The sequence below is a fragment of the Schistocerca serialis genome, chromosome 6 (assembly GCF_023864345.2).
Source record: "Schistocerca serialis cubense isolate TAMUIC-IGC-003099 chromosome 6, iqSchSeri2.2, whole genome shotgun sequence".
Lineage (NCBI taxonomy): Eukaryota > Metazoa > Arthropoda > Insecta > Orthoptera > Acrididae > Schistocerca > Schistocerca serialis.
In genome coordinates, this window is record NC_064643.1 from 577,842,470 (window position 1) to 577,870,137 (window position 27,668).

The 27,668-nt window shown below is 39.8% G+C and overlaps 1 protein-coding gene across 1 annotated transcript in view; it reads right to left on the reverse strand.

The window, feature by feature from the left end:
- LOC126485131 (aromatic-L-amino-acid decarboxylase-like) overlaps positions 1–27,668 on the reverse strand; it is a 179,549-nt gene that overhangs the window by 29,806 nt on the left and 122,075 nt on the right. Inside the window, exon 10 of the mRNA XM_050108775.1 lies at positions 6,241–6,331. Within this exon, the coding sequence (XP_049964732.1) occupies positions 6,241–6,331 (91 nt within the window). The remainder of the gene's footprint in view (positions 1–6,240; positions 6,332–27,668) is intronic.

The following is a 27,668-nucleotide window of genomic DNA, read 5'->3' on the forward strand; positions in this document are numbered from 1 at the left end:
CCCAGGACCCCGTTATCCTGAGGCAGCAAAGCTAGCCACTAGACCATAGTTTCTTGGGGTTTTCAATTGGAGTGGTTGTCAAAATTTTACTTTCCAAGTTATTAAATGCTTCTCTCATTGCTCACCTTATGCTCAGTTTCAATTCATTAAGCTTTTGTTTGCCAGCTAGATTTTGAATTCTCTTAAATCTGTGATGAAGCTCTCTTTCCATATGTTGCAACTTCCTAACATGGCTACTAAACCGCAGTGGGTCTTCCCCATTGCTTGAACCTTGCTCAGAACTATTTTCCAAAGGCTCTTGAATTTTATCCATTTGTCTTCCACACTGCCTTCAGCACTGAATATTTGATGTTGATTACTCAGATACTCTGTGATTTGTATCCTTTCACTCTTGCCAAACAACAATATTTTCCCACCTTTCTCAGTTATTGATGCTATCACAGCATGATGGTGACTGATGACCCCCTCCATGCTAACTGATCCAAAAAGTTCAGGTCTAATTGTTGTTAGGAGATCTAATATGCTACCCTCACTAGTTGGTTCTCCAACTATCTGATCGAAGCAAGTTTTGGACAAGACGTTCTGAATAATGTCACAAGAATCCTGGTCTCTGGCAACAGTTCTGATTGCATGACTCTCCCATTCTATAGTTGACAAATTAAAGTCACCCCATATTACAATATCATGGCCATGGAACTTGTTCACAAAATTCTACAAATTTTTTTTGAAGCACTCTGCAACTACAACTTCTGATGCAGTCAGTCTATAAATGCATCTGCTTATCACATTTGACCCACACCTTGATACTTAATTTACTCAGATTATTTTACATTTGAAATTCATAATAACCTCACTAGATATTACGGAATTTTTTACTGCAATAAATACACCAGCACCACTGTTGTCTAATGTATCGTGATGATATGTATTTTAATCTGTATTTTTTTGGATTTCATTGCTATTCACTTTCAGTTTCAACTAACTCTCTGTTCCTAATACTACTGGGAATTACTATCTTTAATGAACAACACTAATTCTGGGACCTTACCATGATTGTTCCTACAGTTTACTAAGATCATATTAACGTTTCCTATTTCCAATCTGTGAGAAAGAACATGCTCTGAGAATAATGTGGCTGATATATCTACAGTTTTGCCAAGAAAGTGTAATCCACTATCCTAGAAGCTGCTTCCTGTATGTATTGCTTGCCCTGATCTTTTGAGAGGCCCTACAATTCTGCAGCCAGTAACAGTCAAGAATCATCTGAGACTCTGGTTTAGAGCTTCCACTCTACTCCAGGCCAGAGGACTGTAACAGACTCTGGGTATGGTGCTACAAAGTGGAGCTTAGCCTGTTTATTGTTGGCAACTTTTGTTTTAAATATTGGACAATTATGGCCAAATAAGCAATGTATTATCAGTTTTATGTATGAATCACTGCAAGTATCCGTACCAGATCGGTCTGACGGAGGAGATAGAGAAGATCCAAAGAAGAGCGGCGCGTTTCGTCCCAGGGTTATTTGGTAACCGTGATAGCATTACGGAGTTGTTTAATAAACTCAAGTGGCAGACTCTGCAAGAGAGGCGCTCTGCATCGCGGTGTAGCTTGCTCGCCAGGTTTCGAGAGGGTGCGTTTCTGGATGAGGTATCGAATATATTGCTTCCCCCTACTTATACCTCCCGAGGAGATCACGAATGTAAAATTAGAGAGATTAGAGCGCGCACGGAGGCTTTCAGACAGTCTTTCTTCCCGCGAACCATACGCGACTGGAACAGGAAAGGGAGGTAATGACAGTGGCACGTAAAGTGCCCTCCGCCACACACCGTTGAGTGGCTTGCGGAGTAAAAATGTAGATGTAGATGTAGATGTAGATTTAGAAATACATAGTCATTATCCATTCCATTACAGCTTCAATTCTCCTTCGGAGATTTACTGTGTGAAACAATATAGAGAATTCATTCGTTAATACAATGTGTCAGTAAATCCAGTCATGAAGAACGACTTTCAAGTTGAACAAAAACAACTCTGTACATACCCTAACATTAAAATCTCTACAAACAGTGAGTCTCTACATAACCTAATTAATACTGTCACTTGCAGTCTAATGAAACATAAAACATAGCCTCTTGGTTGATTGTAAACTATTAGTACTATTACCTAATGTATTTTTAGAGCCAGTGTTGTGGTACACCATTCAAGAGTTACTCAGTGGCTTTTGAGGTGATTTTTATAAGAATTCCTGTGAAGTTCCTCCAAAATTTTATCGTGTGTCAGGTGATAAAGGTAAAAAGAAACACAACTGTAGAGTTCTAAGAAATTCTGTGCTTTGTGCAATGCAAAAGAAATTTAGTGAAAAACCAACCATTACAAAAAGGGGTGTGTGTAACATGTGACATACATCTGAACTTGGTTAAGCACATCAAAACTATCAAATCACTGCAGAAATTTGTCCTCACTCTACTGGAAGTATAATAAGTGTTAGCTAATATACAAAAAAATCTGTGAAGGATACTGAAAGTGTGTGTGCCAGAAGAGTTGTGACTGAAGTGCTCAAAGATATCCAAAAAAATTTCATCACACCCCAAAGTGCTTCACATATGGTAAATTCTAGTGCATATGAAACATTAACTGTGTCATCAAATTCATTCACTGGCATAGTACAACGAGTAGCTGTATCAAGAGTTCAAAGTAAGCATCAGATTGAACTTAACATGATGAGTACACCTACTACAAGAACCATGGATCTATACCAGGCATCATTTGGAAACAAAAACAAGAGGAATTCAATACTGAAGAGGATTGAAGAGGGCATGAAATGTAATAAACGCTTCTGAAACAGCAGAAAAAAACAAGGTAATTTTGCTGGGTGACAGACACCTTTGAAGTATAACTGAAGAAATTAGCAGGACACCAATAATAATGTAAGTGCTTAGGTTCTATGAAACCTGGTGCTCACAGGGATTAAATTTTACGTACAGTAAGTGGCATTTTCCATAAGACTATGAAAGACAAGTATATTGTGGCAGTTCAAATTATGTTTCACACAATGAAGGTTTGAGAGCTGTTAATTACTTAAGAACAGCTTTACACTAACTGAATAATATCAACATAATTGTTCTCAACAATCCCCACAGGTATGACCGAATTCAATCCTGGTGTGTTAATAAGGCAATAAGAACTACAAATAAGAATTATGCAGAAATCGGTAACACTTTTCCAAATAGTTAGGCCTACATGATAGGAGTACACAAATTTAACAGAGAACTTCACACCAGTCAAGGATTTTATCTTAATTGGTGTGGAAAGCCACTCAATAATCTTAACTTGTAAGATAATAAGAAATTTGGGAAACTATGTGCTTTAAACAGTCTACAGGTTTGAGCTAATGGTTCATCAAAACTCAAGAAAACACAATGAAAAGGAGTGAATACAGAGACTACCTTGGACAGATGGCTAGTGGAAAGAAAGAAACAGTGAAGTAATTTTTTAACCACTCCTTTTGTGCATGCGCACAGGTCACCTTGGACAAAAAGATTATGAGAAAATGTAATACAGCAGCCCCTCCAAAATTACCTGTCAACTGTGTTATGGCTTCTAACAATTAAAATCAGACCATATTTCACTGAAGCATCAGAGATCTGTAGTTCAGCAAGCTGATAGTGAATGTACATGGTCAAGAAGATACAGATTGTGGCCATATTCTATGTTTCAGTGAACAGCATGTTACTTGTGGTATAGTAAAACTAGTGATAAATAACTGTGACTCACAAACTTCATTTTGTAGAAAAACTAATGAAAGATATTGCTGTCTATCCCTAGTACAGCATCACATGGTGTGCAATTGATATACACAGGTGTTTCTTTTTTTTTATTTTTTTTATTAGTGCTATAGAGCTGCATGTAAATAATTCTTGTTTATCTATTGTAACAGCATACAAGGGACCTTCAGAACATTTTATAGTCTGTTTTTGAAGCAAATAGATTCCCCACTAATGCATATTTTTAAACATGGTAGAGGTGTGTTAATACCTGGGGACTATGTAAAGAATCAGGCATTAGCCTAAATTTAATAAATGAAATGTGTGATGCCACTAGCTGTATCACGATACAAGTTCAGATTAGTAATTTGCGGTATGTTTGGCTACATAAGAAAAATACTACACTTAAAACTGGTAATATTTAATTAGAAGCTAAATACCAAAAATGACTTATTTGTAAATTTCACTTCCCACAGAGAAATGTAAGTGATCAGATAGCTGCTATTTAAGCTAAAACATCCCTAACCTTCCTAAAGTGGTATTCTGCCACCTGACCAACCTAGACAATATCCTGGTCCATCCCTATGCTACTCCCACTCCTAAAACCTTGCCACATTGGTCATGTAACTGTGGACAATCCAGTTGCAAGGCCTGCCCAGTTCACCCACCCAGTACATCCAACCCCAGTCTTGTCACAGGCTTATCCCACCCCACCAAAAGCAAAGTCACCTATGAAAGCAGCTGTCATATTCCAGCTCTCCTGCAATACCTGCACAGCATTTTATGTAGACATGTGCACCATCTGTCCATCAGAATGAATGGCCACTGGCAAACTGTGGCCAAGAGCAGAGTTGACCACCCAGTGGCAGAACATACTACTGAGCACATGTTTGAGTTCAGTGGCTGGTTCACAACCCTTGCCATCTGGGTCCTACCCCCTCCCCCTCTCCAGAACCACCTTTTTTGAACTACACACATGGGTGTCACCCTTCTGATACATCCTTTGCTTCTATAATCTTTCTGAACTTAGTATCTGCTAATCCACTGCATCCACACCCTCCATGCAACAATATTCTACTCCTATGCCCTTTGACCCTTCCCAGTCATCAGCTTCACATCATCATCATCCACTGCATGATCTTACTGGCTCTGGTGCCCATGTGTCACATACCTATCCCAAACATCTGCTGCCGCCCCCTCTTGAATTCTTATCCCACATGCTGACTGCCTCCTTGTAAGCTGCCAACTATCCCTCCTCAACCCCTCCTCCTGCTTCTCATCTCTTTCTCCATCTGCACATATGTACAATGACAGCCCCTCTCCCCAGTCCACCTGCTGAACTGAAATCCCTGCATTCTGTGTTTAGCTCCCCAATGTAGCTGCACAGGTATTCGAGCATGTGTGTGAGACTGAGCAAGGTGGTGCAAAGTTTAGCACATTGGATTAGCAGTCAGGAGGACGGTGCTTTAAACCTGCGTTCAGCGATCCTGATTTAGGTTTTCTGTGATTTCTCTAAACTGCTTCTGGCAAATGCTGGAATGATTCTTTTGAAAGGGCACGACAGACTTCCTTCCCTACTCTGATGGGATTGATGATGTCACTGTTTGGTCCCCTCCTGCAAATCAACCAACCAATTGTGTGTGTGTGTGTGTGTGTGTGTGTGTGTGTGTGTGTGTGTGTGTGTGTGTGTGTGTGTGTCCTCTAGTTTGTTAAAGGATTTATCCAAAAGCACCAAGTTTTCTTCTTTGTCTTTTCTCTGTGCCTGTTGACGACTCATCACTTGTCCTATTTGGTGCGTGGTCTCTAATAATCCAAACTTATTTACTTAATTATATTTTGTAAATAGTAGTTATTTCCATTCTTACCTTTGTTTGAAAGATAAAAAAACTGAATGTAAATTAATGTCTCATTCACATTCTTGTTTCTACAAGCACTTACAGATTTATAAATATACATCAAAAATAAATAAATAAAAAAATATTCGCTAACCTTTAGGTCTTTGGACTGAACACTAATTTTTGTGTATTTAGCCATTCTCCTAGCTTTTATGATTCTACATTAATGTAATAATGGCACAGGCATATCTGGTTATGTTGTGAGTGATTGTATGCCAGAAAAAATTGAGGTAATGAGAAATAAACTGTATCACAAACCTAATCAATATTTCATAAATTTTGAGCACTTTTTGCAGACTCGTATCTCTTCTTTTGATGATAATTGGTGTTTCCTTGATTGTGCAAATAAAAAGAGCATTTTACACAAAAAGTAATTACCTGAATATATATAGCTGTGTGTCTGATCAAATGCCCTATAGGTACACTTCTAACATAGGAACTGCTACTTTATTGTTAAACCATATATGCAATATCACCATTAACAAGTATCTAGGGATAATTAAGCTGCTGCTGTGAACGTTATTAAGTTTACATAGTAATTAATATTCAGAAAGTTTTCATTGCTAATCATACAGTGTGATACTTACTCTATAATCAGGTTTTTTCCCCTGCATCTTGTGTTCAAGGTAAATGCGCTCTACACAGAAACTCTTGCTAAGTTCTGTTGCATCCTTCAACCTTGAAATAACAAAAGAAAAGAAGTCAGATGCTAGAAAGTCAGGGCAACATTGAAATGTGACTGCCATGTTCTCTTGTAGATGAAAAGCCAAATTTTCTATGATATACTGAACTCTGATAGACTTAATAACAGAAATTTACTTGCACACTGTCTCATAGGATTTGTGAATGAAGGATAAATTTTTTGAACAGGGTAAATTATCAATTCATACAGACACATCGCCTGCAGAAAGTACAGATAATATTCAGACAAAAATTCCTCTTCCATTTTATCATTTGATCAATGTTTTCATCAACAATTAACATCTAAGTTTCTTTATTTTTGTGAATGAACTTCGGACACCACCCTTGAATAAGCAGCCACTTGTAGCTGTCAGAAGAAGTATCTGAGCTGGTGATTTCCTGCTCCGTACTGACAGTATGCAACAGATATGTTCAAGGAAAAGGATACCACAGGTTAAGTTTAGGTCAGGGTGGTTTCTGGAGTGAGCAATATGCTGTTAGGACAGCTCCCATCTGTGCAGCTCAGAAAAGCTGGTGGTGGTGGGAAAGATCCAGATGGCATGGGTTGTGAAGCAGCCATTGAAATCTCGCATGTTATGCTCTGTTGCTTGTTGTTGCACTGAGTGATCCACCTTGTTTATGGCAACAGTTTGGTGGTGGACATTCATTCTGGTCAACAGCTGGTTGGTTGTCATACCAATGTAAAATGCTGTGCAGTGGTTGCAACAGAGCCGGTGTATAACATGGCTGCTTTCACAGGTGACCTGGCATCTGATGGTGTAGGATAAACCTGTGATGGGACTCATGTAGGAGATGTTGGGTGGATGGATAGGGCAAGTCTCACATCTGGGTCTTCCACAAGGGTATGATTCCTGTGGTAGGGGATTGGAGGTGGGAATGGCATAGGGATGGACTAGGATGTTGTGGAGGTAGGGTGGGTGGCGGAACACCACTTTGGGAGGGGATGGAAGTATCTTCGGTAGGATGTCCCTCATTTCAGGGCATGATGAAGGATACTCAGGTCCCTGATGAAGGACATGATTCAGTTGTTCCAGTCCCGAGTGGTATTGGGTGACAAGGGGGGCACTTCTTTGTGATTGGTTCTTGGGATTAATGTGAGGATCAGGTGCATGTGGAGATATGACACAGGGGATCTGTTTGTGTATTCAGTCTATGGGGTATTGCCTGTCAGCAAAGGCCTATGTGAGACCTTCAGCATACCGATCGAGAAAATTCTCATCACTACAGATGCGTCTGCCATGGGTGACCAGGCTGTATGGGAGGTGCAGATACTATTGGTGATTGGTGGGTTTGATTTGGACTGAGATGTGGATAGAGCCACCAGAGAGGAAGGGTCAATGCCTAGGAAGATGGCACAATGAGTGGATGAGGACCAGGTGAAGTGGATGAGAGAGAAGGTGTTGAGATTCTGGAAGAATGAGGATAAGGTGCCCTGGCCTTGGGTCCAGATTATAAAGATGTCATCAATAAACCTGAACCACAACTGGGTTTAGGGATTTTGGGAAGCTAGGAATGTTACCTCTAGCTGGCCCATGAAGACATTGGCATTGGAGGATACCATTCAGATGCCCATGGCTGTGATACGAATCTGTTTGTATACCTTATCTTCAAAGGTGAAGAAGTTATGGGTTAGGATGTAGTTGGTTGGGTGTACAAGGAATGAAGTTGTGGGTCTGAAATCTGAAGGGTCATTGGGAGAGGTAGTGTTCAACTGTGGCAAGGCCATGGGCATGAGGTATGTTGGTGCACAAGGAGGTTGCATCTGCAGTGACAAGTAGGGACTCATGAGGTAAGGGTGTGGGGATGCTGGAGAGCCAGTGCAGGAAATGGTTGGTATCTAATGTGGGAGGTGAGGTTTTGAACAATTGGTTGCAGATGTAGGTTAATAAGAGCTGAGATTCTTTTGGTGGTGACACTGTAACCATCCGCAATGGGGCACTCATAATTGTTAGGTTTGTGGATTTTTGGGGAGCATGCAGAAGGTGGGAGTGCGAGCTGTTGGTGTGAGCAGGAAAATGGATTCAGGGAGAGGTTCAGCAAAGGGACTGGAGGTTATGTTGGACTTCTGGGATGGGCTCACCTTGGCAGAACTTGTTGGTGGAGGTGCAGGACAACTGTCAGAGGCCCTCTGCCAGATAGTCAATAGTCACTCCAGTTCATCACAACAGTGGTGGAACCTTTGTCTGCTGGGAGGATGATCAGGTCAGAATCCATTTTTAGGTTGTGTAGGGCAGTCTTTCTTTCGCTGAAAGGTTGTTGTTCTTAGGGAGGGATCTGGGGAAGGATGGTGAGGCCGGGTCGGAAGGTAGGAATTCCTGGAAGGTGACAGGGGAAAGATAGATACTGCCTATAGGAAAATTAAAGAGGCCTTTGGAGAAAAGAAAAGCAACTTTATGAATGTCAAGAGCTCAGATGGAAAACTGGTACTAAACAATGGAGCAAAAGTTCAAAGGTGGCAGAAGTATATATTGAGGGGCTGTATAAGGGAAATGAAGGCAATATTATAGAAAGTGAAGAGGATGCAGATGAGGATGAGGTTGGACAGAGCACTGGACAGAGCACTGAAAGACCTAAGCTGAAACAAGGTCCCTAGAATAGATGGCATTCCTACAGAACTACTAATATCTTTGGGAGAGCCAGTCATGACAAAACTATTGTGCCTGTTGTGCAAGATGTATGAGACAGACAGAATACTCTTACAATTAATGCAGGATGTAATAAATACAATTTCAGGTGTGAATATTACCAAACTATTAGTTGTTGCAAAATGCTGATACAGAAGAAAGGAAAAACTGGTAGAAGTTAAACTCAGGGAAGATGTATATTCCTAGTTTTTGTTTCATTCAGCTCATAAATCAGAAGCTGTCTTCATTCCATGAAGTCAACCACCTCGTCCACTTTGTTTGTTACTTCCAGAGTATTTAATAATAGCAGTCTGATTTTGAATTTGGTGAATGTTATAACATTAGGCTGTATGCTGTCATTCATGTTAAGCTATTGACTCTATTTTGACTGATCAATTTTCTATCTTCAGCTCTTTTTCTTAAACTGAAAATAAAATTTGTATTCATCACTAGCCAGTTGTCTCACATCTTTTGTCAGATCTCTGAAAGCCATCACTTTTCAGATTGTGGGAATGAGAGACTGACCAATGAAGGACACTGTTTATTCACTGCAAACATAGTGGATTTGGAGTAAGACCTTCATTCTTTGCTGATGTAGAGCTGTTGATTCTGACTGCAGCCCGAAAAATGTAGGAACACATGATGCAATACTGATCCTATGACTTCTCTTGGAAGATAGATTGAGAAAAGGCAAACCTACATTTATAGCATTTGCAGACTTAGAGAAATATTTTCACAATGTCATCTGGAATACACCCTTTGAAATTCTGGAGGTAGAAGGGGTAAAATACAGAGAGCAAAATGTTATTTACAACTTATGCAACCAGTTGTCAATTATAAGAGTGGAGGAGCATTAAAGAGAAGCAGTGGTTGAGAAGGGAGTGAGACAGGGTTGTAGCCTATCACCAATGTTATTCAATCTGTACACTGATTATGCAGTGAAGGAAATCAAAGAAAAATTTGGAAAAGGAATTAAAGGTCAAAGAGAAGAAATAAAAACTTTGAGGTTTGCCAATGACATTGTAATACTTTCACAGACAGCAAAGGACCTGGAAGAGCAGCTGAACAGAATAAACAGTATCTTTAAAAGAGGATTAACATGACCATCAACAAAAGCAAAATAAGAGTAATGGGATGTAGTCAAATTAAATCACTTGATGCTGAGGGAATTATATTAGGAAATGAGACACTAAAAATGGTAGATGAGTTTTACTATCTGGGCAGTAAAGTAACTGGTGAATGCTAAAGTGGAAAGGATACAAGACATAGACTGGCAACAGCAAGAGAAGTGTTTGTGATGAAGAGAAATTTGTTAGTAAAGAATAAAGTTTTGAGTGTTACGAAGTCTTTTTCTGAAGACATTTGTCTGGAGTGTAGTTTGTAAGGAAGAGAATCATGGACAAGAAGAGAATAGATGCTTTTGAAATTTGATACTACATAAGACTGCTGAAGATTGGATTGATAGATTGTGTAACTAATGAGGAGGTACTGAACAGAACTGAGCAGAAAAATACTTCGTGTCATATCTTTGCTAAAAGAAGGGATCAGTTGATAGGACAGATTCTGAGACATCAAGCAATCATCAATTTAGTATTGGAGAGAGAGAGAGAGAGAGAGAGAGAGAGAGAGAGAGAGAGAGAGAGAGAGAGAGAGAGAGAGAGAGAGAGTGGATGTGTGAAGGGGGGAGGGGTGGTGTGATAAATACCATAGAAGGAGACGAAAAGATGAGTACAGTAAGCATGTTCAAATGTATGTTGGTTGCAGTAGTTATTTGAAGATGAAGAGGCTTGCACAGAATAGACTTTGTTCATTATTGGCTTATTTCTTGTACATAGATCTAGTGAATTTTCTCTTTCTTTATTTTTGCTTCCTATTTGATAAGCTGATACCTTTTTTGCTGTGAGCAAACCTGTGCACTAAAAGCACCCATTACAATTAGATTTTCAAAGTCTTTATGCTCTACCATGTTATTCACAAAATTGGCCTTTTCCTATTTTCAGCATTCTACTTGTATGGTGTATTTTTGATTCACATTTTACGTTTGCCCCAGTACAAGAACAATTTTACTACTGTTTCATTTTTCCAACATCTGTGAAGATGGCTGTTTGTGATTGGAAACATGGAACACAATATGTGAATTAATGTACCAACCAAACAATTTGTAATTGTCTAAATTTTTATTTAGTTAAGTTTCATTCAACTCTCTGAATCTAATTCATGTCCAGACAAATACAATCTATAGTCTAATCTGAGATGTATATTCCTAGTTTTTGTTTCATTCAGCTCATAAATCAGAAGCTGTCTTCATTCCATGAAGTCAACCACCTCGTCCACTTTGTCTGTTACTTCCAGAGTATTTAATAATAGCAGTCTGATTTTGAATTTGGTGAATGTTATAACATTAGGCTGTATGCTGTCATTCATGTTAAGCTATTGACTCTATTTTGACTGATCAATTTTCTATCTTCAGCTCTTTTTCTTAAACTGAAAAGAATATTTGTATTCATCACTAGCCAGTTGTCTCACATCTTTTGTCAGATCTCTGAAAGCCATCACTTTTCAGATTGTGGGAATGAGAGACTGACCAATGAAGGACACTGTTTATTCACTGCAAACATAGTGGATTTTGGAGTAAGACCTTCATTCTTTGCTGATGTAGAGCTGTTGATTCTGACTGTGATTGAGAAAAATAAATGTTTTGAAATATATGTGTGTTTCATGTCTGACCTACATAATTTGTGACCCTAAAACCAAGCATGGTTTAATTCAAAATTACAACTTTCACATTACATTTGTTGAAAATGGAAGGTGCAAACAGTTTTTTGTAAACCATTTGTGATGCAATCTGGTAGTTGCAATAAGAGATTGAAGCTTCAGAACATTTGACACTGAGGGATGACAGCAAGATGGACACAACGAGATTACAAGCTGCAGCAATTGCAGTTGTGCCATGAGTGCATACCTGAACTGAATCTACAATTGCGAGTACCACTGTTCATACCCAAACAACTGGACATATGGTTTGTGATCTTGTACTGAACCAGAGAGTGATGATGGTTAAGCAGGGATAGCTAGAGGACAAATGTAAGGATGTAGAAGCATATATCACTAGGGGTGGGATAGATACTGCCTACAGGAAAATTAAAGAGACTTTTGGAGAAAAGTGAACCACCTGTATGAATAACAGGAGCTCAGATGGAAAACCAGTCCTGAGCAAAGAAGGGAAAGTAGAAAGGTGGAAGGAGTATTTACAGGGTCTATGCAGGGGCAATGTAATTGAGGACAATATTATGGAATTGGAAGAGGACATAGATGAAGATGAAATTGGAGATATGATACTGCATGAAGAATATGACAGAGCACTGAAAGATCTAAGCCAAAACAAGGCCCTGGGAGTAGACAATAGTCCATTTGAACTACTCATACGAGGGCAGTTCATTAAGTAATGCAACACATTTTTTTTCTGAAACAGGGGTTGTTTTATTCAGCATTGAAATACACCAGGTTATTCCCCAATCTTTTAGCTACACAACACTATTTTTCAACGTAATCTCCATTCAATGCTACGGCCTTACGCCACCTTGAAATGAGGGCCTGTATGCCTGCACGGTACCATTCCACTGGTCGATGTCGGAGCCAACGTCGTACTGCATCAATAACTTCTTCATCATCCGCGTAGTGCCTCCCACAGATTGCGTCCTTCATTGGGCCAAACATATGGAAATCTGACGGTACAAGATCGGGGCTGTAGGGGGCATGAGGAAGAACAGTCCACTGAAGTTTTGTGAGCTCCTCTCGGGTGCGAAGACTTGTGTGAGGTCTTGCGTTGTCATGAAGAAGGAGAAGTTCGTTCAGATTTTTGTGCCTATGAACACGCTGAAGTTGTTTCTTCAATTTCTGAAGAGTAGCACAATACACTTTAGAGTTGATCATTTGACCATGGGGAAGGACATTGAACAGAATAACCCCTTCAGCGTCCCAGAAGACTGTAACCATGACTTTACCAGCTGAGGGTATGGCTTTAAACTTTTTCTTGGTAGGGGAGTGGGTGTGGTGCCACTCCATTGATTGCTGTTTTGTTTCAGGTTCGAAGTGATGAACCCATGTTTCATCGCCTGTAACAATCTTTGACAAGAAATTGTCACCCTCAGCCACATGACGAGCAAGCAATTCCGCACAATGGTTCTCCTTTGCTCTTTATGGTGTTCAGTTAGACAACGAGGGACCCAGCAGGAACAAACCTTTGAATATCCCAACTGGTGAACAATTGTGACAGCACTACCAACAGAGATGTCAAGTTGAGCACTGAGTTGTTTGATGGTGATCCATCGATCGTCTTGAACGAGTGTGTTCGCACGCTCCGCCATTGCAGGAGTCACAGCTGTGCACGGCCGGCCCGCACGCGGGAGATCAGACAGTCTTGCTTGACCTTGCGGCGATGATGACACACACTTTGCCCAACGACTCACCATGCTTTTGTCCACTGCCAGATCACCGTAGACATTCTGCAAGCGCCTATGAATATCTGAGATGCCCTGGTTTTCCGCCAAAAGAAACTCGATCACTGCCCATTGTTTGCAACGCACATCCGTTACAGACGCCATTTTAACAGCTCCCTACAGCGCTGCCACCTGTCGGAAGTCAGTGAAGCTATACGAGACGAAGCGGGAATGTTTGAAAATATTCCACAAGAAATTTCCGGTTTTTTCAACCAAAATTGGCCGAGAATAAAAATGTGTTGCATTACTTATTGAACTGCCCTCGTAGCTTGGGAAAGCCAACCATGACAAAATTCTTCCATCTGATGAGGAAGATGTTGAGACAAGCAAAATACCATCAGACTTCAAGAAGAATATAATAACTCCAATCCAAAAAAGCAGATGTTGACAAGTATGAAAATTATCTAACTATCTGTTTAATAAGTCACGGTTGCAAAATACTAACATGAATTCTTTACAGATGAATGGAAAAACTGGTAGAAGCTGACCTTGGGGAAGATCAGTTTGGATTCCGTAGAAATGGTGGAATATGTGAGGCAATACTGACCCTACGACTTATCCTAGAAGATAGGTTAAGAAAAGGCAAACCTATGCTTATAGCATTTGTTGACTTAGAGAAAGCTTTTGACAATGTTTTCTGGAATACTTTCTTTGAAATTCTGAAGGTAGCAGGGGTAAAATACAAGGAGTAAAAGGCTAGTTACTATTTGTACAGAAACCAGATGGAAATTATAAGAATTGAGGGGCATGAAAGGGAAGCAATGGTTGGGAACAGAGTGAGACAGGGTTGTAGCCTACCCTTGATGTTATTCAATGTGTGTATTGAGCAAGCAGTTGAGGAGACAGAAGAAAAATTTACAGTAGGAATTAAAACCCATGGAGAAGAAATAAAAACTCTGAGGTTTGCCAATGACATTGTAATTCTGTCAGAGACAGCAAAGGACCTGGAAAAGCAACTGAATGGAATGGACAGTGTCTTGAAAGGAAACCATAAGATGAACATCAACAAAAGAAAAATAAGAACAATGAAATATAGCTGAATAAAATCAGGGGCTGCTAGGGGAGTTATATTATGAAACAAGAAACTTAAAGTACTGGTAGTAGATGAGTTTTGCTATTTGGGGTGCAAACAACTGATGATGGTTGGAGTAGAGAGGATACAAAATGTAGACTGGCAATGGCAAGAAAAGTGTTTCTGAAGAGGAAAAATTTGTTAACTCTGAGTATAGATTTAAGTGTCAGAAAAGTCTTTTCTGAAAGTATTTGTATGGAGTGTAGCCATGTATGGAAGTGAAACATGGACAATAGATAGTTTTGATAAGAAGAGAATAGAAGCTTTTGAAATGTGGTGCCACAGCAGAATGCTGAAGATTAGATGGGTAGATCATGTAACTAATGAGGAGGTACTAAATAGAATTGGGGAGAAGAGAAATTTATGGGACAACTTAAGTAACAGATGGGATCAATTGGTAGGACACATTCTGAGGCATCAAGAAATTGCTAAGTTAGTATTGCAGAAAAGTGTGGAGGGTAAAAATCATATAAGGAGCCCAAGAGATGAATACACTAAGGGGATTCAAAGGATGTAGGTTGCAGTAGTTATTCAGAGATGAAGAGGCTTGCACAGGATTGAGTAACATGGAGAGCTGCATCAAACCAGTCTCGGGACTGAAGACTAAAACAACAACAATGAGGGACAACTGTTGGAGCAGCTACTGCAAGTATCTGATACAGCATGTGCCACAATGGAGTCAACTACTGTGGCATCCGTTGCAGCAACAACTACAAGTGTGATAACAGAAAGTGACTAACATGCACTGGAGTTCTTGGAGGATCTAATGACAAATTGTGCTGCCACATCTTATCAACAGTCACTGAACACTGCTGATGAACTCTGAGAGATATAGATCATGGCTGGAAAGATTGCCATGCAATTATGGGACTTTGATGAGAGGATGTGGTCATGGCATACATCCAACGTACAGCCATTAGACATCAGTCAAGGTCTAGCCAGTGCCAATAACTTCTACTGGTTCCACAGACAGTTTGGCCTGTGAGCTACAAAGTGCACAACACTGTGGAGGTGCCCAAATGACAAGGACAGTCCAAATTATACACCACAGATTGCAGCACTCACAAATGGTGCCACTGACGTAAGAGGAGTCATATCACAGCTGCGTGCAGATGGACACATGGTGAAGGTAAGGCCTATAGTGGCATGCTTACTGCTATTCCAACAAGTCACAGCATCATATTGGCTGCATGTGGTCAACAAGATTTCAGGCTTAGGGTTTTTAGGCTGAGATTTCAGCTCAGGGGTCAGCACCCTTTTCATCATTGGTTTCAGTTAAGATGATGATGCATGAGCCCTTACAGTTCCTAGCTGTGAACAACTCTAGCATCAGCATGGACATGTGCAAAGAGCTGATGGTAGAAATTGGTTTTTCTACTCAATATTTGGAGTTTCATGGTGGCAGACATTATGCAACTGATATTAGGTGCTGATTTCCTATCACACTTTGAACTGACAGTAGACTTAACAAATACATGCATTATAAGCAGAACACAAAGTGAGAGACTATAGGGAATTCAGGGAGCTTATATGTGGAAAACATAATAAGGGTAATCAATAATGTGAGTTAACAGTCCAAGACGTAAGGGTCGGTGCAGCCAAGCAGCATTAAGCACAATACCATGGGTTATAGACATATTATTCCAGATCCACCAGTTTCATCATGTTTCCATGGAATAAACTATGATTATATTTGAAGGGACTTTCCATGCTTGTGTCATACAAAGGTCAGACAGTCCATGGGCATCCTGATTACATCTGATGTGCAAAAAGAATGGCAGACAGCACATCTGCCCTGATTACCCGAGACTGAACACATAAAGAGTCCCAGATACGTACTCAATACCTAATATCCAAGAATTTACCTATGCTCTGTCCACTTCCTTAATTGAGTGATCAGTGAGCCTGACTGCCATTCACCAGAGCCGGGTTCGATTACCTATCAGGTGGAGATTTTCTCCACTTGAGGACTGGGTGTTGTGTTGTCCTCGTCATTGTTTCTTCATCAACATGCAAGTCACCCAATATGGCATCAGCTGAAAAGACTTGCAACTTGGTGGCCAAACTTCCCCAGGTGGGGAACCCTGGTCATCAATGCCATACAATCATTTTATTTCACCTATGCTATGGCAGGCAGAAAAGTTTTCTGTGTTGGATTATTAAAAAGCTTACAACTAGATCCCAGTGGCATGTACTGACATGGCAAAGAGAGCAGTGATTACACCTTTCAGCCTGAATGAATGTTTGCTCCATATTCAGGAAGACCTTTGGGGTTTGATGAAGATTGTTTAAAAGCATTAATCCTCAATGATCCATGTCACTGTACTCAAGAACAGGTAGCTGTGTTGAACTGTGATATGTATCATGCAACATTTTCAAGCAATGGGGAAGGTTCAAAAATTGAACATGCACTAAGCCAAAATCACAAAAATCAGCCAGTAGCCATATGTGCGTCTCTGCTTGCTCTTCATCAATGGGCTCTTCAACAACACTGACCATTCCTTTCTTGTATCATTAATGATGATGAGAAATGGGGAAATTAAAGGAATGGTTGAGCCCAAACAAAGCAGCAACTCTCTGTACAAAGATCTGTATGCATCCACAAAAGATAATCTCATGCATCTGGTGAAGCTGCAACAGTGTGGTGTACTATGAATTGCTTCCCCAAGGTGTAACCACCACTGTTGACATTTATTTGACAACAACTGAGACATCTTACTGGTGCAATCCAAGAACAACAATCAGGAAGACTGCATGAAGTCATGCCACTCCACAATAATGCCTGACTGCATTCTGCTAGACTGACAGAAAAAACTATAAAGGAGTTGGGCTGGGACACCATTCTGCAGCCAACTTGTTCACCTTCTTTGCTCTATTGAACAGCATTCAAGGAACTTCCTTTCCAGTTGAAAAGGCACTCTTGATTAGTTCTTTGCCTCAAAATCACATGATTACTTCAGCCGTGGAATTGAAAAGTTACCCCAGTGTTGGCAGACTGTTGTAGATAGTGAAGGAGAATATGTTATTCATGAATCAGGATGTGTACACCCTGGGACAACTGGAATATCTGGGACAAAACCAGGAACTTTTCCATCAGGGAGAAAAATGGGAAAAATACGGGAATTTTTTAGAATTTCAGGATTTTTTCATTGTTTTAGTTTTCAGTTGAATTTTTGTAAATTTGACTGGTAAGAACTGCTAATCCGACAAAGAATTTTACTGTATCCCACCACTACAGAACAATACTGTGTGTCAAAGGCTTTATGACGAAGACCATGCAATTCTTCATAACAACAAATTGCTTCTGATGAATGTGATGTCACAACTGTTCACATTAGGTTCATTTCAACAGTTGCCAGTGGGTTCATGCACATATGCAGTTGAGTTGTGTCTGAGCAGTACCTTCTCCTGCTACTTGGAGTGTGGCTGTTAACTGTATCAGCAGTAGCAACAAGCAGCCAGATCTTACCCAGAAAATTTTTTATGGTGCACCCAAGCTGTCAGATTCACAAATGTGCAGAGCAGTCTGAATCAACTGAATTAAAAATAAAATCAAATGAATTAAAATATGGAACGCTAAAATATGTTATTAGTTTCAGTTATCTGACTTTATTTTATTTTTACATTTCTTCCAGTCAAGCATTAATCACCTTGCAGAACAACAAAGTTATTTTTCTCGATTTGCTAAAGAAATTTGCCTTTTATTAATCTTTCCCACAGAGGCAGTTAATTTATTTGAAACGAAGTGTTTCATTCCCCACCATTTGATAGTTTCAACTATTTGCTGAATTTCAAATGCACATTTTCATCATTCGGCATGTAGGCATTATGCCATAATAAAGAACCAAACAAGAGATAATACAGAATTGGTACTCTAAGAAAATTTGTACCCCAAAAAGCACACTGTAAAGCATAATATCAGGTTGGGGCCTACAGCTTTCTGAATCTGGACATACGAATGTGCACTTCAAAATGAATTATGTGTTTTAGTATGATTTATGAAATTCCTATGTTCTCAGAGTACCATCTGATGTCCTGTTTTGTTTATGATGTAATGTAAGATCTCTTAATGCTATGAAAGATCTCTTAATGCTATGAAAGTTCTCTTAATGCTATGAAAGATCTCTTAATACTATATATGTATGAAAATACAGGCTTCCTGTGTCATCTTAGTTGCACACATGCAGTAACACCTTTCTTCTGGTGTTCTCTGGCAGTTGCTGAAATGAATTCTAACAGGTCATGGGAAAGTATTTCAAATTGCAAATTGAAAATTGTTACTGTCAAAGTAAATTTCATTTTACGCAAGATGGATTGTGTTACTTGTGAGAATGTCCTTTGAATTCCTTAAATCACAGAGCATTTGACTCTCATTTAAAGCTTAACACTTTGAAGGCCAGCCACTTAAAAGAATCTCAATCCCAGAATACCAGACATTTATGTCATTATTTAAAATTTTACTGGCACATTTGGATGATTATCTTAAAGAGTAACACTTGAAAAAAAGACTTACATTATATGTGAAAGCTTAGCTCTTCTTGTAGCTACAATATGTATATTAATTTAAACCATTAACTTCTACAATTTGGTGTTTGTGCTTCTTAACAGTGGTGTTGCTATTGGCTGAATACATTGCATGTCCTATGCTCTGAAGCTGGTGAGATCATGCGAGATGAGCTATGCATGGCTTACAAGAGTGCATCATAATCTTATTTCAATGCTTCAGGAACTAACATGCTTTGTTTGATGGAAGTCGAATATATACTTTCGTGATACAAAAATATGGAGTGTATACGTTGCTGCATATCGAATCTTTCCAAGATGCAAGGTTTTTTTTGGAGGGGGGTGTTCATTTTCTAAAGTGCCTGTGAGTTCTGTACTGGTGTACAAAACCTTAACCATTCAAAGGATTGATAAGTTTTACAGCTCTGAGGGAAAGTTTACTCTCACTTAAAAATGGAAAAAAGTGTATTTTCACCCAGGAAAAAAAGTATTTTTAACTGGGAAATCCGGGAAAAATCTGGGTATTTTTTTTCATTGTTCATATATGCACCCTGTAAATAAATTCTCTGTTATGTGTATTTGTTGTGTTTATTAAAGTTATGGAGAAGCACTACGAACACATATACCAACATATTACAGCCATTGGAGCCAATAGTGACGAATTTTTCTTTCGAAGCAACCAAGTTTAAGCAATGTGTGAAAGCGATGTCTCACATAAATGAGGATTACATCATGTTCATGGGGTTAGACTTTCTGCCTCAACATCATACTATGATTGACCTTAGATGATGTATAGTGGAACTTAATGGGAAGACATTCTCGATTCTGTCTGAGGGAAACTGTTGTAAATGTTTACCTGCCAGAGGAATGTGTACTATACAAAACAATGGAAAATCCAGGCAGGAATATCAACAATGTAGTAAATGTTAGATTTCTGCTTACCATAAAGAAGACACATCAAGTTGCAGACAGGCATGATTAAAAGACACTCACATACAGCTTTCAGCCACAGACATAATCAGTAAAGAGATACACAAACACAACATTCACACACACACACACACACACACACACACACACACACACACACACACACACACACACACACACACTAGCAAGCACACCTCATGCATACATGGCCACCAACTCCAGGATATCGGGCCAGAATGCAACATCATGTGGGATGCAAGTAGCAATCTAGAGGAGGTGAGGAGGAGAAGAGGATAGTAGTGTACAGGTGGGGAGGGAGGCAAACACTGTCTGGTGGATTGAGCAAGTACTAGAATGCCAACAGGCACTGCACCAAAGGAGCACTGGAATTTTCCTGGGAAAAATGTACAGTTAAAGCAGCAGATGCAGGACATGATCAGAGTTGTTCTGCACAAATCCAGGACAGTGAAAAGGGGATGGACAGATGCTTCAGGTAGTATATTAAAGGCCATCTTCGGGACAGCAGACAAAGGTGATGCAAGTAAGTTGAACAAAATGGCAGAGGTCACGAAGGGGTTGGTGGAGGCAAATAAAATAGCTCTGGGGTGACATTCCATGCAGATTGCGAACATGGAAAGTGGCATGTTAAACAATACATGCAGGCTCCAGAAACTGACTATGGAGTCTGTGGATTATGCCAGCTAGTGCTCTGAACCAAGATTTGGAAGCAATAAAAGCTCAAATGCAAGTACTAGATGCAAAAGTAATGGAGATGAGGCTATTGTAGTCACTGGGGGATAGTACCTGGGATGCAAGAGTGGAGTTAATGAGTTTGCAGGAAGCTATCCATCAAGTACTACATGGACAGTTAAGCTCCATTTTGCTTTCATGTGAACAGTATTTGACAGGGTTTAGGAAGATGCAATTGGAATTGCCAGCAGAATCACAGCTAGTGATGGAGATGAGCAGCTAAAACTTGTCTTTCTACTACCATGGTGCTACAGTGAATATAACAATGGAGAGCATGTGATTATGTATCAGTGAAGGTACTGGTAGTAGGAAAGCATGTAGTTTTCAGGTGATACACAGTGCACACTTAGCCAGTGAAGTTAGCAGAAGTTGGGAATTTTGTGCAAGTAGGTGAGGAATGGGTGCTACCATAGGAGAAGATGGTGAGCAACATGTGGTGGTGACTGAGGATGAGCTCCAGCAATGCTAGAGTGGGGTGGTTACCATATGTAGTCACCAAATGCTTGACTCATTAGATTGTGATGAGCAGGAGTACATGCACCATGCAGCTCTGCATGAGTAAATGAGAGGACATTCTTGACAAAAGGATGTGCTCAAACTGGAACCATATTTTCAGAAGGCAGGTTTACATTAGATATACTCACTGTACAATGATGTAGTGGTGGTTGCTAGTTTGTATGAGCAAAGGAAACTCATGGGGGCATGACATTGTTTCGTTTACTAGCTACTATGACAAGAGTGAGTTTACTAAATGTGACACAGCCACAGCTGTATTGGTCAGACAAACCTTTTGAGATGTTGTCCAATCAAAAATCTTACTTTTCTTAATTACATCTGAGGACCTAGCATGTACCATTTATTAAGCTGGATGACATAGCCCGTCAGGGGACGATAACTGCAGAGCAATTATTGTACCATTTGGAACAGTATTGGAATGGTAGGTGTGCATGACCCTAAGTGTTGCAATTCCTAGTGCTATGGTGGGCCTGATTTTGCTCTGCCTAGCTCTTTGTTGTTGTTGTTGTGGTCTTCAGTCCTGAGACTGGTTTTATGCAGCTCTCCATGCTACTCTATCCTGTGCAAGCTTCTTCATCTCCCAGTACCTACTGCAACCTACATCCTTCTGAATCTGCTTAGTGTATTGATCTTTTGGTCTCCCCCTATGATTTTTACCCTCCACGCTGCCCTCCAATACTAAATTGGTGATCCCTTGATGCCTCAGAACATGTCCTACCAACCGATCCCTTCTTCTGGACAAGTTGTGCCACAAACTTCTCTTCTCCCCAATCCTATTCAATACTTCATCATTAGTTATGTGATCTACCCATCTAATCTTCAGCATTCTTCTGTAGCACCACATTTCAAAAGCTTCTATTCTCTTCTTGTCCAAAGTATTTACCGTCCATGTTTCACTTCCATACATGGCTACACTCCATACAAATACTTTCAGAAATAACTTCCTGACACTTAAATCTATACTCGATGTTAACAAATTTCTCTTCTTCAGAAACGCTTTCCTTGCCATTGCCAGTCTACATTTTATATCCTCTCTACTTCGTCCATCATCAGTTATTTTGCTCCCCAAATAGCAAAACTCCTTTACTACTTTAAGTGTCTCATTTCCTAATCTAATACCCTCAGCATCACCCGACTTAACTCGACTACATTCCATTATCCTCGTTTTGCTTTTGTTGATGTTCATCTTATATCCTCCCTTCAAGACACCATCCATTCCATTCAACTGCTCTTCCAAGTCCTTTGCTGTCTCTGACAGAATTACAATGTCATCGGCAAACCTCAAAGTTTTTATTTCTTCTCCATGGATTTTAATACCTACTCCAAATTTTTCTTTTGTTTCCTTTACTGCTTTCTCAATATAGAGATTGAACAACATCGGGGAGAGGCTACAACCCTGTCTTACTCCCTTCCCAACCACTGCTTCCCTTTCATGTCCCTCAACTCTTATAACTGCCATCTGGTTTCTGTACAAGTTGTAAATAGCCTTTCGCTCCCTGTATTTTACCCCTGCCACCTTTAGAATTTGAAAGAGAGTATTCCAGTCAACATTGTCAAAAGATTTCTCTAAGTCTACAAATGCTAGAAACGTAGGTTTGCCTTTCCTTAATCTTTCTTCTAAGATAAGTCGTAAGGTCAGTATTGCCTCACGTGTTCCAGTATTTCTACGGAATCCAAACTGATCTTGCCCGAGGTCGGCTTCTACTAGTTTTTCCATTCGTCTGTAAAGAATTCGTGTTAGTACTTTGCAGCTGTGGCTTATTAAACTGATGGTTCGGTAATTTTCACATCTGTCAACACCTGCTTTCTTTGGGATTGGAATTATTATATTCTTCTTGAAGTCTGAGGGTATTTTGCCTGTTTCGTACATCTTGCTCACCAGATGGTAGAGTTTTGTCAGGACTGGCTCTCCCAAGGCCGTCAGTAGTTCCAATGGAATTTTGTCTACTCCGGGGGCCTTGTTTCGACTCAGGTCTTTCAGTGCTCTGTCAAACTCTTCACGCAGTATCTTATCTCCCATTTCATCTTCATCTACATCCTCTTCCATTTCTATAATATTGTCCTCAAGTGCATTGCCCTTGTATAGACCCTCTATATACTCCTTCCACCTTTCTGCTTTCCCTTCTTTGCTTAGAACTGGGTTTCCATCTGAGCTCTTGATGATCATACATGTGGTTCTCTTATCTCCAAAGGTCTCTTTAATTTTTCTGTAGGCAGTATCTATCTTACCCCTAGTGAGATAAGCCTCTACATCCTTACATTTGTCCTCTAGCCATCCCTGCTTAGCCATTTTGCACTTCCTGTCGATCTCATTTTTGAGACGTTTGTATTCCTTTTTGCCTGCTTCATTTACTGCATTTTTATATTTTCTCCTTTCATCAATTAAATTCAATATTTCTTCTGTTACCCAAGGATTTCTACTAACCCTCTTCTTTTTACCTACTTGATCGTCTGCTGCCTTCACTACTTCATCCCTCAGAGCTACCCATTCTTCTTCTACTGTATTTCTTTCCCTCATTCCTTTCAATTGTTCCCTTATGCTCTCCCTGAAACTCTGTACAACCTCTAGCTCTTATGTATATGAAATGGAAAGCCTTGTGGAGGCCTGATCCAGGCGTCCCATAGACTTGATACCTCAAGGGAGAGACGAACAATAAATGCACAGAGCCAGGGATTAATACAGTAATTTGTGTAGTAAATTAAGAGTAGCCCATTTAGTTTTATGGATTAAGAGTAGAAGTGATTACTATAGAGAACTGCGCTAGGGTGAGACCCAAGGGAGTGGCTGTCCTCCGTGAAGGGGTGAAGTGTAGGCTTGCTGCCCAGTCTTTAGACAAAAAATTACCAAGCCTTCAGCAGAAGTAAGAAGAAGCACAGTGGAAGCTGCCATTAACAGTTGTGGGTTGGCAGCTGCCAGTGTGGGGGCATGTCGGTCACAGTAACAGACATGCAAAGCAAAGACAGTTGAGCTCAGCGGTAAATTGTGTTGCAAGCGGGTTAGTGTCACCACACTAGGGCAAGTCTCTTAATTATGGCAACACAACTAGACACAAGGTTTTAATGAAACAAATGGGTACTGGAGGCATATAAGCACATCTAGACTTTGAGGCAGGAATCATTTGTTGTCACCTGAAGCCAGCAGTACAGCCACAACATCAGAGCTGCACTGGGCACCAAGAGGACAGGGCACTGTCAGTTGCAGCCATGGGTTCAAGACTGTGCTGCAAGTGACACCAGCACTAACTCATTCATGTGACTTCCACCACCACATGCAAAGCAGAGGGGCTGTTACCCAAGGAGCACACCATTGCAGCCCAGTACATAGTGTCACTAATGTCAACATCTGTGGTCTCCAAAGGCAACCCAGGATGCCAGCTCAGCAGCTATAGGCGGAAGCCACTGCCTGTTCAACAGTACTAGCCATGGGCCATGGGGAGAGGCATGCCTGCCACACTATATCACATACAGACATCAATAAAAGCTCTTTGTAACTGTTAACAGTGTTCGCCCTGGTCCCCATGACCTGTCACCACCAACCACTAATCTCCCAGTATACCCAGCTTGCTACAAGTGGTATTAAAAGAAGATAAGTGCATCATGCATTAAAGCAAGATAACTTTCCTAGGCCATAAAGTCTCCTATGTTGATGGGATCTGATCTTTGCCTGAAAAGATAGCCACATTTTGTAGTCTGCCAAAGCCAATGGACTGTAAGCTACTTAGACGATAAACTGTTACCACTGTCATTTGCTGGTAACAGCTGCCACTCACACACTATTAATGGACATGCTTGCTGGTAAGAATACCAAGAGCATAGTTATTAGAATAGAGGCCAGAAATGAGCAACACTTTCATCCAATTATAAGCCAGCCTCAAAGAGGCAATGTTTTGTGCCTACCCTGTCCTGTCTGCACCAGTTAATACTGGTGCAGATTGTGACTGGAGCAGTACTACACTAAGACTTCACTTAAAACTTCTGGGCTGATAAGCCATGTTCAATGCACAAAACTTTCCCCCAGTGCTTCATCTCTGACTGCGGAAGACATCTTCAGAGGTAAAGCAGTGAACAGCAACTAGAACTCAAGGAAGTCCCGAATATGTAGACAGTGTAGAGGGCACCACAGTCCATCACATGATGACAGCTATGAGATTATCTCTGATAATGCTAACATTCTCAACAGAAAATAGTCTATTGTCATTTTCATGATGCAATATTGACATCCAAATTTTATCTAATTCAACATCCTCTTTTCTATTAAATTTCTTCTGGTGTTTATGAATCTCAGTCTCCTCTCTACACATGTGTGCATGGTAATGCAATGTTTGATATGACACTCATCTTACTGAATTTTATTTCATGATCACACTCTTGGCAAACAAATTCTGCTATGGCCAATTTATCAATATGTCCCATGTGGCAATTCTTCCTGTGTTAAACCAGATGGGTGTTAAGTCCTTTTCATGGTACAAATATAAACCAGTCCACAACTACAAGGAATTTTATATACACTCAGTGTAGTCAAAGGATGTCATATATCTGATCTTAAACATTCTTTTATCTTCCTGATGGGTCTGAAGATAGTTTCTACACCATAATTGCTCAACATTTTACCATGATTGCAATGAATGTTGCTGTATTATGCAAACTGGATATTTTTCCAGCAAATATAGTGGAGTTATTCAGACACTGCCTCACCACAAGCTGTTTTCAATACAATAATGATTTTTATCAACAGACTGACAGGATAGTTATGGGTAGTTCTCTTAGTCTGGCTGTGACTAGTTTGTTTATGGAGACTTTTGAACACTGCCAGACTGCCAGTAAAATTCTACTACTATGTAAAATGCTTCTATTATGTAAAATACTACTACTATGTTGATGATACTTTCATGGTATGACATACAAGTGCAGAAGAGTTGAATGTCTGCCTGATACATATTAACACTATTAATTCAAAAATCCAATTTACTATGTAGACGGGGAATAATGACAGACTGAATTTTTTTGGTCATGTCTGTTATCAAGTGAGGGGACTGGCTGTTGAACCATAGGAAAGCCACACATACTGACCGTTACCTTCCTAGATATTCTAACCACAACACCAGACAAAAAAGAAGTGTGATTAAGACCTTGGTAAACAGCTTACAAAATTTGTGAACCAGCTTATTTAAAAAATGAGGCTGAACATGTATGGGATCAGCTTGGATATCAGCTCCATCCCAGTGTCAGTATCCAGTACATCCATGAGTAGTTACAAAAGCTATAGGCCAGTTTGCCTTACAAAAGAATACAATGGCTTTATGACATCATTTTGGAACAAATCAGTACGTATGCATTCAGGCAAGAGCGAGTGCAACATCATACTGATGGTTGGGTCCATACTGCTAAGTTCTTTGTAAATTTGACTTGATTGTGTAATCACTGAAATAATATCACATATCCTCTCAACCTGTGAATTTTCATTTTGTTACCTCCTCCCCTTCCAAGCGGTGGCCCACTTTTTTGTCAGACAGTGTAGTTCTCAAATCAGCAAAACCAATACATTAGGTTTTTTGTTAAACAGAAATTTTCCAACTGACCATTTAATATCCAAAAATGAAGAGATCAAGATCGTGAACAACATACAGCATTTAGATAGTGTTGTATCTTTGGATGACACCCTATACCAATAGGCAGCCAATGGAATACAAAAGTCTTCCAAATTCTATTGTGTAGTACATGAAATACTTTAGAAGGAAGCTGGTTCACAGGTTTCCAATACTAGCCTATTCAACATTTTGTACTTACATTGACTGATGAATTGGAGGTCTTTTTTAGGATCTTGGAATTCTTATTCATTTCTCAGTGCATTTTTCCTTAATAGTTTTGTTGCTCACAATAAAAATAGATTTCATTTTGATTGTGATCTAGGCACTCTCAACACAAGAAACAAAAGTGATTTTTGCATAGACTTTGCCTCCTCTTTGTTTAGGATTCAGAATGGTGTTATGTACTCCAGTTCAGATGTTTCAATAAGTTCCTACCTAAAATAAAGCAAGGGACAAGGACTCCAATCCAAAACAAAGTTAAAATCATACCTCATTATCAACACCTTATAACAATTTGTCTGAATGTTAACAGACTCATTTAAGTCAGCTAGCAAGTAATGTTTAACATCTGAAGTTGTGACACATGACAAGTATTACACAGTAGGCAGCTAATAAACTGCTCTGCTCTCCATGTCGATAGGAAATCACTTTAAAGACTCAAAAGTAATCATGTAAAAATTCTAAAATGTGTGCATTGTGGATCTCTATAGTGTCTCTAGGCATGTCTAAAATCTATTCTTAATTTTAAATAGGGAAAAGGATGAAATTTCCTTGTCTGAGAAATAGTTTCAAAGTTATCATAACACATCTTGAAACTATTAAACTGTGGTT